The 13,592-nt window shown below is 44.7% G+C and overlaps 1 protein-coding gene across 1 annotated transcript in view; it reads right to left on the bottom strand.

Moving 5' to 3' along the window:
- Positions 1-13,592, bottom strand: part of cacna1ha (calcium channel, voltage-dependent, T type, alpha 1H subunit a) — a 231,528-nt gene that overhangs the window by 197,540 nt on the left and 20,396 nt on the right. The window contains exon 4 of the mRNA XM_068003426.1: positions 2,992-3,151. Within this exon, the coding sequence (XP_067859527.1) occupies positions 2,992-3,151 (160 nt within the window). The remainder of the gene's footprint in view (positions 1-2,991; positions 3,152-13,592) is intronic.

Raw genomic sequence — 13,592 nt, 5'->3', positions numbered from 1 at the left:
GCGCAGCCCCCGCTGGTGGGAATCCCGCAGGCAATTAAAGCCAGCGGGATGCCAATTGAAAGTATTTATTTAGGTATTTCAGGTCATTAACTGATCTGATTAAGGGATTATGTGAGGAGGGGTGGGATTTTAGAGCAAACTGGGACTGTTTCCCACACTGGGGTAAACACTCCTAGTTCAAATGGACCTGTTGCAGCTGTCAGCCTGTGGCAGCTGCAAAGGTCCATTTGACAGGTGTGGGGGGGGGGGGGGGGGGAGACCCTCACTCATTGCAGGAGGCCACTCTGTCACTTGGGGCAAAGTTTGGCCTCCACTATCCTCCTCCTGACAATCAAAGTTACCAACTTACACACTTACCCCGGTGTCCAGACACATGTACCTACCTTGCGGACCCCCTCAGATGTACATCTTCCGGATGGGGGCCGCTGTAGCTGCAGTCATGACCTCCTCGGAGGGCGAACAGCATCGCCAGCCTCGCCATCCACGCCGTCCACCTCTGATACTTGGAGCTCCACAACAGAGTGCTGTGACACATCCACCTGCACAGCAGGAGGGAGGGCTACCGCAGAGAGAGATGCGTTGCAGAGGGCACTACCCTCGCCACAGGGTCCACAGACCGAGGCTCAGCTTCCTGGACCTCTCTGAGCAGCAGTGCACACGGAGGCTCAGAGTCACTCGACATATAGTCGTGGACATCTGCAGCCTCCTTCATGCCAAGCTGCTCCCGGCTGGCACGAGCACCATCTTCTTACCTGTCGCTGTCAAAGTCACCACTGCCCTCAACAACCTCTCCTCCGCATCCTTCCAGGGTGCAACCGGGGACATCGCCGACGTCTCTCAGCCGTCTGCACAAAAGAGCCCTGCAAATACACCTACACCCACTCTGCAGTGACACAATGGGTGGCATCAGTTGTGGGTCTTCATAGTGATCCTCAGGAAAGGGCATTATTGCACAGACCAGACAAGATTTGCGACGACATGGCAGTAGTGGTGCCAATATAATATGTGATGTGAGTTGGTCAGAAATTCAATATAAGTAACAACCATGACAAACCCTCAAACACCCTTGTGCATCCCCTTCATGCTCACGACACGTTTGCCTTACACTGCCTACTGCACATATGTGATGCATGCCCTGTGGCTGCAGCACATGTAGTGGCAGGTTGAGTGAGGCTGGCCGTGAAAGAGATGCATGAGAGGGTGAGTATGAGATAGAGCCATGAGATTGTATGAGGATTGGGTTGAGTGGTAGTGGCGGGGTGAGTACTGGCGAGGTGAGTAGGTGCAGGTACGATGAGGATGAGGATTGAGTGGGTATGAGGGGTGATGTGACAGAGTAGTGTTGGCAGTGCAGAAGGAGATGTGGGTTGGGGGTGGTGATGTGGCAGACGGAGTGTAGGGGACAGAGTAAGTGTATTCACTTTGGCTGACCTACTGAGGTCATTGGAGCGCCTCCTGCACTGTATGCAGGTGGGCGATATGTTGGTGGTGCAGGTGACCTCCTCTGCCACCTCGAGCCAGGCCTTCCTGGTGGCAGAGGCAGGCCGCTTCCTCCCGCCCGCTGGGAGGAAGATCTCTGTCCTCCCCCTCCTCCTCACCCCATGTATTGATACCTGGAGTGAGGCATCATTAAACTGGGAGCAGCCTTCCTCCTGGGCTGCTCCATGCTGTAATTTTTTCTGTTTGTTGCAGCATCTGTCAGCGGAGGACTTCCCCTTTAAATAGAGCTCCTCCAACTGACACATCTTACTGCGCATGCGCAGCCCGCCCGACGCGCAGATCAGCAGTGGGGAACCCGGAGGACCAGGTAAGTGGATCCAATTAGTGGATTGGATGCTACAATCGCGCGGGGAGCTGACTAATTTCACCGGGCGCGTTACCCACGCGCCCGATAGCCCCCCCGCCGAGAACCAGCAGCCCTGCTAACATCGGGCTCAAAATACTTGAAGTATTTTTTAAAAAAGGAAAATCAATATAGTTGGCATCTGCAGTCTTGCAATTCCTGCTTAACTTTCTCCTCATCTTTACCTAACTTTTTGATGGCCACTTCTTAATAATGTTCTATGCCCTTCCAAAATCTCAATCCATAGATATAATTTTAGTATAATGAAGGTTACTAATTATATGCTGGACAAATATGTAGCGAGCATATCAAGTTTGGAAGAGGGGTTGAAAAAGCTCAAGAATGGTGAGCAGTGTTTCCTATTTGAGCAATCAGTGGCCCTGCAATTCCACGGGGCTGCTCGCAGCCTCCCACTGTAACCCTGATGGGAGACCAGCGAAACCGCCAGAGAAACTTTGCAAACAGCTATAAGCCACTATACAATCCCTGCAGAATTTACCAGTGGCTTGTATGAGAAGACGTATTACTTTGTGACTTGTGCCCTTGTTGTAATAACCTGATCGGCAAACGTGAAACACATTAAATCATGTTACCTCACTCGCAGTGGGCAGCTTATACTGGCTGTACACAATTTTGTGCTGCAGCTTCTTCCAAAAGCTCACAGCTGCTCAGTGCAAGTGTAGGCATATCATCTCAGGAACGCAAATGTAAGGAAATAAAGTTTTCACAATGTTTGCACTAATATCACTGTCAAGGTCAAGTCCATCATGGTTTAGATAGAGGAGAAAGCTCTCATTTGACCTGAAGGTTCACATAAACCAAAAACTACCATCCTCAGGATGTACAAATCATCTCCCTTCAAGCAGAGCTTCCTGCTGTGAATTATCCTTATACATACACTTTAACTGATTATTGGGCAATATTAAGAAAATATTCAACCACATACATTTAGGAAAAGTCATAGATTATTTTAGCCAGGGTAAAGGCCAGATAGATTTTGGGTGTGTAATAAAGTAGTGTTAGTGCATCCTATACTAGACCAGTCCACTGTCATTTAGTCTATGTTAGAAATTCAAATCTTTCACAAAAACTGTATCACAGAAAAACTCACATGCAGTTTGTTAAGTGATTTTGGAAGAAGTACTTACATTGCAAAGCTGTCTTCAAAAAAACACCTGTTCCTTAGCAACCCAGCCCAGAGCTGCACTCCAACAATCCCAAATATAAAGAAGACAAAAAAACAAAGGAGAAGGACATTGCCTAACATAGGCAGAGTATCTAGTAGTAAAGTCACTAGTATTCTCATACCTGAAAAATATAGAAATGCAAATGCACAATTAGTCAGCAGTCTAACTTTTCTTTCTATTAAAAAGAACATTGATTTGCTTTCCATCCGGTTTGGTAGAAAATGTCTAATTAAACTTCGTTCTATGAGAAGTACCAAAATGCAATGATACATATTTCTACAATGTTCAATCTACTACATACGATTGCAGTTTAAAGGGACTATGACACATTGCACGAAAATCTGGCAATAAAAGTCACCCCAAAAGTGAATGGGAAATTACAGTTGGCAATGTTATCATATGAACACTTGAAGCATTCATATCCAATTCATTTTTCAGCAACATCGTAAATCCATTTATTTTATTTCAAATAGGCTAATGCTTCTATGAAAATAAGAGAAAGAGGAATTTCATAGGAGGCCATTAAGTGTTTGCATAATAATATCATTCACAGTAATCTTCTAGCCTATAAATACAATTGTGTCACCTCACAAAATCTTTTCTAAAAAGAAGTCTGGGAAAGGCTTGAGAATCTGTTGCAGGGTGAACTTCTCCCCAGACGGTTAACATGGAGACATTTCACTGCAAATTCATCCAAGAATGCAGCCTATTTGAAAAAATTCCCATTATGACAACACTGGCTCCTTAACTCATTAACACTGTTCCACTGAAACTGATGTAGTCTCTCTTCAACTCTGGAGCAATTTGTTTTCAGGGTTGCTATGCACCATCGAACTCACTTGTTTTGCTCATTTAGTAAGTATACTTAATTCCAATCTGGTTGATGCACCCCCTTCACTGTCCATATGAATGTTTGCACATTGCCTTGTTACTACCAGACTGGAGCAGATTTGAGGCTTTAACAATAATGTGTGTCTTGCACATAGTTCTTCTCAATAGCTGTTCTTTTGGTTAGCCCTGTTGGTGTACAAATGTGAATTTAACTTGTTCTAACTTCTTGTTTTCTTAGTTTGTGGCAGCAACCACTAACCAGACTAATTTTTTTCCAGCTTCTAAACTTGTATGGTCAGTTAGTGCCAAATAGGTAAGCATCTACAGGACAGATATCATAGTCCCTTAAACATGGTGCAATTTCCGGCTGAAAATGATCAAACCATCCCTTAAGGGCTAGGTAATGTGAATGGAACAGATCTAATAGTAAGTACTGAACCAGATAACTTTTAGAAAAAACATTTTTTACATTCATTTAAAGGGCCAACTACTTAATGAAAGAGTGTTTCCTAAATCTCACATGAATCAATGATATAGGTACCATCATTATATACTAATAAGCTAACATGTGACATCATGACAAAAGTGATGCACAACTTTATCAGCACTTCTCCATCCCAATAAGAAAGGCAACCAAATTTTCATGACATCAGTTTCCATTTAAATAATTAGACTTAAAAAGATTCCAACAAAGGTTTATCCATTTCAAAGAAAAAATTGCTGGGGATGCAAGCTGAGGGTATTCCCCTGCAACTTCCCATTAATAGACATCGCTCCATTTCGAGTTACCTTTCTCTCACACACCAAGGGCTCGATTTTCAAATGGTGGTGGCATGGCAGTGGTGGTGGGGGGGGGGGGGGGGGGGGTCAATGAGCGCGCAAGTAACCCGACTAATAAAATCTTACCGTTTCCCACACAATCGCGAGTTAATTGGTGGTCCTTAACGTAGCTTCCGGGTTTGGTGTCCGAAAGCTGTGCAGCGGGCAGACTGCACACCTGCATGACAGGCTGTCAGCTGGAGTGGCTTTATTTAAAGGTCCATTGCTCCAAAGACTTTTGCTTCAGCAAAGACCAAAACGACACAATGGAGCAGCACAGCGGCAAGGCTGCTCCAAAGATTTAATTTTGCCTCATTTCAGCTGCTACTGGCCAGGGTGAGGAGGAGGAGGGAAGTGTTTTACCCCGCAGATGGAAGGAAGTGCTATACCTCTGCCACCAAGAAGGCCTACTCGAGGTGGCAGAGGAGGTGACCAGCACCAGCAACATCTCCCGCACCTGGGTCCAGTGCAGGAAGCATTTCAATGACCTAACTAGATCAGCAAAAGTGAGTACACTTATTGATTCTCCTGCATTCCATGTTCCACATCACCCCATGCCCCCCTCCCCCCCAACTTATTCTGCACTGCCAAGACTACTCCATCACATCACTCCTCACATCCACTTAAGGCTCATCCTCAACTTACCTGCACTTCCTGAGCACTTCCTCACCTCCCCATTAGTCACCCCACCACTACCACTCACCTCAATCCTCATCCAATGTGACGGCTCTGTCTCATACTGACCCTCTGATGCATCTCTTTCACGGTCAGCCTCACCCAAAGCAACACTTTCATCAGCTGGCTACTTTACCATCACTCACTCACATGTCTGTACTTTCTCCCCTTCTAGGAGGAGAGTGCAAAATGCACTCGAGAGGGCAAGGACTGGAGGGGGACCACAACAAATAGTGCTCCTCACTGACACGGAGCAGGAGGCCCTGCAGATCAGCCACACCCTCGAGTGCCTGTCCGTTGAGGACGCAGAGACTGGCACCCCACAAACGTCTCGTGGCACAACTTTAACATTCATCATACACAACATGAATTAATGTTGACAATGCTTGACATGTTGAACACCTCAGTACGCTCATCACAACATGACACATATGTGATGATGCTTAATATTGCCTTCTGTTCTCTTACAGGTCCTTCAAAGACCACAGTGATGGCAGAGGGCAATTCCTCAGAGAAGCTCCCGGCATCTGAGGGTGCCGTCACATCACAGCACGCCAGCCAGCAGCGCAGATTCTCACACCTCGGTGGGTCCTAGTAGTCAGTTAGTTGGGTTGGCACCTGGTGAGTCACCACACACAAGTGAGCACGAGCAGACACTGGAGGCAGGGGCAGCTGTGGAGAGTCTGCATCGGTGAGCGCACTCCTATCCAGGCCCTGCTCAGCTGGACGCAAATGCTGAACCCTGAATCCTTTAAAAAGAGAATGATTGAGGGATAGCAGCACATTTGCGAGGTACTGAAACAGGTGCCAGGCACACTCTCCACAATAGTGCAGAGGATAGAGGAGTCCAACTCCTGCATTAGTGGAATGGAGGCACAGGTAAGTGCGGGAATGTCTGCGATGGAGCGAATGGCAGCCTTCGTTGAGCTTCAAGCATGTTTCACAAATGAGTCCATTCAGGCCCTGACAATGATCATTCGGACTCAGGGTGAATAACATTCTGCCGCCTTAAACAGGCTGACAGATACTTTAGAAGTGACTTTACAAGGCATCACACATGTCTTCCAAAATGTTCTCCAGCAGGACTGGGGCCTGGCCCAGAAGAGGGAAGATGGCGAAAGGGGGCATGGAAGTGGGATGCCACTCAAAGCACTCCCACCTCTCATCCAGTATCCGCAATGCTGCCTCCTCTTCAGGTGGCCAAGTCTGCCACTGCACAGGTGCAGGAGTCTTTGGAGGGGCCCTCACAGTCTCCAAACCCCAGAGGGCATAGGCCAAAAGTATCTAAGCAGTCAGGGCATGAACATGAGCAACCTGTCACTACCTCTGCTGCAGCCACAGGTGATGCACCAAATAGAAGCGGTAGGAAAAGGAAGGCTAAGGATTTGTGAGCATGAAGGGTATGCGCAAGAGTGTCTGACAGATGGTCATATTTTCCATTTATATTTTGTTTTTGTTATATTCACATTAAATGTTATCATTATCACCGCTACTGCCACGTCTTGCCCACTCTTGACTGGCTTTTGTGATTGGGCCCTTTCATGAGCTTCACCACAAACGGTGACACTTGATCCCACCCATTTACAGTGGGTGTATGTGTAGTTGCAGGACTGTTTTGTGCAGGGGGGGGGGGTCAGGGGGCGGGGGGTGCTAGTGTTGGAGCTGCTCTTTCCAGGTGGTGTGAGGACTGGACTCTTCACAATTCTGATGTTAGGAGAACTGTTCACATATCAATGACTCCCTGGCCTCACGAGCAGCCAGGTGAGCTGCTGCTCTGGCCATGGGTTCGTCGTCCTCCTCCCCTTCGATGTGGATGGGTCCTCCTCAAGCGGCACCCCTCTCTGTTGTGCCATGCTGTGCAGGACACAACACTCTACTATAATGCGTCCCACTCTGTGTGGTGCGTATTGAAGCATTCCCCCAGAATGATCAAGGCACCTAAACCGCATCTTGAACAGCCCTATAGCGTGCTCAATTGTAGACCTGGTGGCGATGTGGCTGTCGTTGTATCGCTGCTGTTGCTCGGTGATGGGGTTCCTCAGAGGTGTTATAAGCCACGTGTGCAGGAGGTATCCCTTGTCCCCGACAAGCCAGCCGTTAAAGGTGTTGGTGCGTGGAAGAGCCCAGGAATGTTAGATTCCCTCAGAATGAAGGAATCGTGGCAGCTGTCAAGGCATCTGGTGCACACGTGAAGGAATCTTTTGCAGTGGTCACAAACAAGCTGAGCGTTGATGGAGTGATACCCCTTTCTGTTGATGAACAGTCCTGGCTCATGTGGAGGTGCTCGTATTGCTATATGGGTGCAACTGATTGCACCCTGCACCCGTAGGAAGCCAGCCACAGAGTGGAATCCCACTGCCCTCTCCGTCTGGCTGAGGTCGTCCATGGGGAAGTTGACATATTGCGAGACCCTGCGGAACAAGCCGTCGGTGACCTGCCTTATGCACTTGTGTGCAGACGACAGAGACCCCGGCGATGTCCCCTTTGGCACCCTGGAATGATCCGGAGGCAAAGAAGTTGAGGGCAGTGGTGACTTTGACAGTGATGGGTAATGTGATGCCGCTCAGCCCAGCCGGAAGCTGCTCAGCATGAAGGAGGCTGTAGATGTCTGCGACCACCTGGCAACTGACTCTCGGCCTCCATATGCACTGCTCCTCAGAGACGTCCAGGAAGCTGAGCCTTGGTCTATAGACCCTCTGTCGAGGGTAGTGCCTCCTGCAACCTCGCTCTCTCTGTTATTGCTCTTGTGCAGGTGCCTGTAGCGCAGCACTGTGTTGTGGAGCTCCAAGTGGCAGAAGTGCACGCTGTGCCTGGCGAGGCTGGTGATGTTGCTCGTCTTCAGATGTAGTGGTGAATGCAGCCATGGTGCCCCCCATCCTGATGGTGTCAGTTTGAGGGGGTCCGAAAAGTTGGTAATTATGTGTCAACAGAACAATTCTGAGTGGAAACAAAGAATTTTCAGTGTAAACACAAAGCTCTCCCAGCCAAAAGTTTGTCTGAAAGACCAGAGTGCCCTGCTGCAATAACTCACCTTTTATCCCCATCTGTCAAACAAGCATTTCAATGTCCAACTAGCTGCTGGCTGAAACATGTCTCTTAACACATGAAGTGTTTCCCACAGCACAGAAACGCTGAGGCTGAATGAAAATCGCCCCCCACCTCAATCACCACAAAATTAACTATTTCAAATACTTAAACTATCTAAATAACTGTGTAAACTATCATCCAGTCGGCTTTAATTGCTGGTGGGACTTCCGCATTCATGAGGCGCATGCGCACACAAACACATCTGTGGGGAACCCGGAAGTTGGCAGGTTGGAGCTGGCTTCCTCACCCACTCAGGATTTCCCTGATTTTCGGAGCCCAACGCACCCGCACTTCAGCTTGAAAATCGAGCCCCAAGTCTCTGCTGACAGTTTGCTGAAGATAGGAATCAAACTAGTGCAGTCAATAGCAACACTTTGGAATTAGCATAACGCTTGTATCATGTAACTGACCTTATTGAAACATTGAAATTCCTGCACCCCCCCCTCCAAAAAAAATTACAGGCTGGTTAGAATTGGTGGGGGGAGGGGGAAGAGAATTGCTAGCATCCTGTGTGACATTCGTTTCTACTCTCCTGCAGAAAGGCAGCAGCATGAAAGTGCCCCATAAGTTTATTAAATCACAATATAATATATTCATACAACACTATAAATATCCAGTTCACACCAAATAAAGTAGCATGGCTTTTATACCAAGTGGTACAAGCTGCCCTTAGCGTTGGTGTTAGTGTGATGTGATTTGTGAGAATTAAATCTAAACCCATTGAGTAATAAATTGATTAACTAGCTTGGTTTGCAAATTAAAAGATAATGAATTAAAATTAGGTAATTCTGTTTTCACACACTGCTCTATACAAACAGAACCAACAAACTAAATTCAAACATTACTCAGCAAATTAGAGTTGTTCAAAAGCCCATTCTTTAGTCTGTTGGAATGAATTGCTGGTCCTTGTGCTAGTGGTTCTGTCTTAACCCGGATTTTATTTTGATAATAATTTCAAGAAATGATTGACATGGAGCCTTCAGCTTAAGAAATACCATATCAGACTTAATAAGGGGATAGGTACTAAACTTAAATGAAAAAAAGATAGGCATCCTTACACAGACATGTCAACTCTGCATTACAAAACCACATAAGCTCACAAATCTAGAGTAGTAAAATCTATAGTATGCAGAGGCAAAGTTTATCCTGTCACAGTCAATTTGACAAGATGAACACAATGGAATATGCCACTTTTAATCATATTGCTGGAATACTCCATCTTGTGCTGAACTCTGTATCTGAATATAAAAACTGCCTGAAGAGACAATGATTTCTTTTCCCCAAGGCAAAACATCTATAACAACAGAATTTCACAAATTACCCACCCACCAGATTGCTATGTATCAACAATTTAAATGGTGGATATTAATGCAGACCACAAATCTGGGCAAGGAAAGATTATTCCGACCCTTTTACTTTTATTCATTCCATTACAACTTTCTGTAATGGAATGAATAAAAAACAGTACTCTTTTGCAAGATTTTTAATGAGTCAGGTTGAATTTAACAATTGGTTTATTCTTCTTGTAGAGTGGAGTCTGCGCAGAGAACATAAGCCAGAAGTACCAGCAGATCCAACCTGCCACCAATGGTGCAATACAAAAACCAGAAGCAATGGAAAATGTCTTTTGTGCAAAGAATTTTTCAAAGACCCATGTCATAAGAAATGTCCTTGCAATTAAGAAATTTGGGTCAAAAGCCTTTCAACTGGTCCCATGTTGACATTGGTGCTGAAAGAAAGCAGTCTATTTTGTTATGGCTGTGAACAGATTGTGTGCTGCAGTATTCACAATAAATGTTATTTTCCATATAAGTATCCGGAGAGAAGGAATATATATTGTGAATGTTTTGCTCAATATTATTTGAGACATATTTTAGTCACCCATGTCGCTAACAGCTGTCGAGAGCCTTGAGAGAAATGAGTTTGGGCAGCCTTAATCTATTTCCCATTGGGGTTGTAAGAAGTATTAAACCATGGCATTTGGAATCAGGATTATTAGCTACTTCTTACTTGAATGTTCAATGTACTGTGTCTGACTCTGTTATCAATAAGTGTTTCTGCAGCCATTTCGCTAGTGCGTCCGGAGTTATTTCTGTTTTACTCTGCCACACTTAAAGCATACAACAGGGTGAAGTTTTACTTTTACTGCTGGTGGAAAATGGGTGTTGGCAAATTGGCTGCCTATTTTACACCCTGCCCGATTTTTGTTTCCATTATCTGCCTGGAAGTAAAAGTGAAATTTTTAAATTTTTAATACTTAACTGAAAAGCAGAGGCCATAAAGAGTAGTCAGTATGGATTTGGAAGTAACATGCTGCACTAATCTGATGGAAACCTATGAGAAGCTAGCTAAACTGACAGATAAATGTTAACGACAGAGAAATGTAGAGCCAAGGACATCACACCTCACTAGCTGGCATCAGAATGCAGTACTTCCGCAGCAATCAGCACACAAGGCACTGGTTTGATTATGGGAGAATCCAAAGAATTTGTCTTCATAAGAAAAAAATGATTTCATTAGGTCCTTAGTTCTATCCACGTAAAAAGATACAAGTTTGTGTAGTTGGGAAGTTCCTCTCCAATTTCTCTCTTCTACACTATGATATGATTCCACATGGAGAAGCGCTATTCTACCAAGTAGGAATTCGTCATGTGGATAGTGAGCATCAGATTCAGCTGGTCACATTTGTAACCAAAACTCCCTTGCTTTTGGAGTGAGAGGTCTGGCCAAAGATAGAGACACATCTCCAAAAAGTCTGGGAAGTACCATAGATGCTGCAGCCAACATAGTACCAATATCTCCTTGGATCTCACCCTTATGTTCTAGAGAACAAATCTAGAAACTGGAAGAAATAGCGATAATGAATAAAAGAATATCTTTTTTCAAGAAAATGAAAGAGCATCCAATGCTAGGGCTGTGAAATCACAATTGATTTAGGTTCACAACGGATATAGCTGTGGTGATGCAAATGGTCCAGCATATTCTTCACTCTATCATTACCAACAAGCCAGGGGATCAACCCTGGTTCAATGAGGAGTGTAGAAGAGCATGCCACGAGCAGCATCAGACGTACCTAAAAATGAGGTGCCAACCTGGTGAAGCTACAACACAGGACTACATGCATGCTAAACAGCAGAAGCAACATGCTATAGACAGAGCTAAGTGATTCCACAACCAACAGATCAGATCAAAGCTCTGCAGTCTTGCCACATCCAGTCGTGAATGGTGGTGGATAATTAAACAGCTAATGGGAGAAGGAGGCTCTGTGAACATCCCCATCCTCAATGATGGCAGAGTCCACTACTAAGTGTCACAAAACATATTTGAAAGTTCTTTATCTGAATGCACGTAGCATTCGTAACAAAATGGACGAGTTAACGGCACAAATAACGACATATGGGTATGATCTTGTGGCCATTACAGAAACATGGCTGCAGGGTGACAACGACTGGGAATTAAATATGCCAGGGTATTTAATAATCAGGAAAGACAGGCAGGAAGGAAGGGGAGGTGGGGTGGCTATGTTAATAAAGGAAGGAATCACTGTAATACAGAGAAATGATATTGGGACAAAGGATCAGGATAATGAAACAGTTTGGGTAGAGATAAGGAATAATAAGGGGAAAAAAACACTAGTGGGCGTAGTATATAGGTCTCCTAATAGTTGCAACTCTGCTGGAAGAAGTATTAATCAGGAAATAGTCAGGGCATGTAATAAGGGAACAGCTATAATTATGGGGGATTTTAACTATCATATTAACTGGACAAATCAAATTGGGCAGGGCAGCCTTGAGGAAGAGTTTATTGAGTGTATTAGAGATGGATTTCTTGAGCAGTATGTAACTGATCCTACAAGGGGGCAAGCAACCTTGGACCTGGTCCTGTGTAATGAGCCAGGATTAATTAATAATGTCCTAGTTAAGGATCCCCTTGGAATGAGTGACCATAACATGGTTACATTCCATATCCAATTAGAGGGTGAGAAAGTTGGTTCTCAAACAAGCGTACTGAGCTTGAATAAAGGAGACTATGATGGTATGAGAGCGGAATTGATCAAAGTGGACTGGGAAAATAGATTAAAGGGTAAGACGGTACATGAGCAGTGGTGTTCATTTAAGGAGTTATTTTACAACATTCAAAAAATATATATTCCACTGAGGAAAAAAGGGTGTAAAAGAAATGACAGCCATCCGTGGCTAAATAAAGAAATTAAGGATAGTATCCGACTAAAAACAAGGACATATATGGTAGCCAAACTTAGTGAGAGGATAGAAGATTGGGAAGTCTTCAAAAGACAGCAAAAAGTAACTAAAGGATTGATTAAGAAAGGGAAGATAGATTATGAAAATAAATTAGCAAAAAATATAAAAACAGATAGCAAGAGTTTCTATAGTTATATAAAAAGAAAAAGGGTGGCTAAGGCAAACGTAGGTCCCTTAGAGGATGAGACCGGGAAATTAATGGTGGGAAACATGGAGATGGCAAAAATGCTGAACAAATATTTTGTTTCAGTCTTTACGGTAGAGGACACTAAGAATATCCCAACACTGGACAAATAGGGGGCTCTAGTGGGGGGAGGAGCTAAATACGATTAAAATCACTAAGGAATTGGTACTCAGTAAATTAATGGGACTCAAGGCGGATAAATCCCCTGGACCTGATGGCTTACATCCTAGGGTCTTGAGGGAAGTGGCAGTAGGGATTGTGGATGCTTTGGTAATAATTTTCCAAAATTCTCTGGACTCGGCAAAGGTCCCGGCAGATTGGAAAACTGCTAATGTAACACCCTTATTTAAAAAGGGTAGTAGGCAGAAGGCTGGAAATTATAGACCAGTTAGCCTAACATCTGTGGTGGGTAAAATTTTGGAGTCTATTATTAAGGAGACAGTAGCGGATCATTTGGATAAACATAATTTAATAGGACAAAGTCAACATGGCTTTACGAAGGGGAAGTCATGTCTGACAAATTTGCTTGAGTTCTTTGAGGACATAACGTACAGGGTGGATAAAGGGGAACCAGTGGACGTAGTGTATTTAGAATTCCAGAAGGCATTTGACAAGGTGCCACATAAAAGATTATTGCTCAAGATAAAGAATCACTGGATTGGGGGTAATATTCTGGCATGGGTGGAGGATTGGTTATCTAACAG

Source organism: Heptranchias perlo, chromosome 22 (assembly GCF_035084215.1).
Source record: "Heptranchias perlo isolate sHepPer1 chromosome 22, sHepPer1.hap1, whole genome shotgun sequence".
Classification (NCBI taxonomy): Eukaryota; Metazoa; Chordata; class Chondrichthyes; order Hexanchiformes; family Hexanchidae; genus Heptranchias; species Heptranchias perlo.
The sequence above is the reverse complement of the archived record's forward strand: the minus strand, read 5'-3'. Positions and strand labels throughout refer to the sequence as shown.